Source organism: Brassica oleracea, chromosome C8 (assembly GCF_000695525.1).
Source record: "Brassica oleracea var. oleracea cultivar TO1000 chromosome C8, BOL, whole genome shotgun sequence".
Taxonomy (NCBI): Eukaryota; Viridiplantae; Streptophyta; class Magnoliopsida; order Brassicales; family Brassicaceae; genus Brassica; species Brassica oleracea.
The window spans coordinates 13,590,123-13,590,807 of record NC_027755.1 but is presented as its reverse complement, the minus strand read 5'-3'; the positions used below and the strand labels follow the sequence as shown (position 1 = coordinate 13,590,807).

Below are 685 nucleotides of genomic sequence, written 5' to 3'. Positions count from 1 at the left end.
GCTTACCCAACACAATTCGCAAATGTTCAGCATGCTCCTCTCTACTCTGAGAATAAACCAAAATGTCATCTATGAAAACGATCACACACTTATCTAAGTGCTCACGGAATACATCATTCATAAGCTTCATGAACGCGGCTGGTGCGTTCGTCAACCCAAATGGCATCACCACAAATTCGTAATGTCCATAACGGGTACGGAATGCCGTCTTCCGCACATCTCCCTCAGCTATCGCAATCTGGTGGTATCCCGATGCCAAGTCAATCTTAGAGAACCATGAAGCTCCCTGCAACTGGTCCAACAACTCGTCGATACGCGGGAGCGGGTACTTATTCTTGATGGTCACTTTGTTCAAACCTCTGTAATCTATACAAAGTCTGAAACTCCCATCTTTCTTCTTCACAAACAACACTGGTGCTCCCCACGGTGACGTGCTTGGCCTGATAAACCCCTTATCAGATAGCTCCTCCAATTGTTTCTTTAACTCTGCCATCTCAGTTGGTGCGAGACGGTATGGAGCTCGTGAAATTGGTGCTGCTCCTGGCTCTACTTCTATTGTAAGAACGTCCGCTCTAGCTGGTGGTGGCCCTTTTAAAGGCTCAAAAACATCCTCGTACTCGGCGACCACTGATATATCATGCAGCTTCTGCTGACCGTCCTCCTTAACCATCGAAATGGTTGCCAA

General features: G+C 47.2%; 1 protein-coding gene across 1 annotated transcript in view; it reads right to left on the bottom strand.

The window, feature by feature from the left end:
* LOC106308703 (RNA-directed DNA polymerase homolog) overlaps positions 1–679 on the bottom strand; it is an 881-nt gene extending 202 nt beyond the window's left edge. Inside the window, exon 1 of the mRNA XM_013745833.1 lies at positions 7–679. Coding sequence (XP_013601287.1) covers positions 7–670 — 664 coding nt within the window. The 5' untranslated portion in view covers positions 671–679. The remainder of the gene's footprint in view (positions 1–6) is intronic.
* Between the last annotated feature and the right edge of the window lie 6 nt (positions 680–685).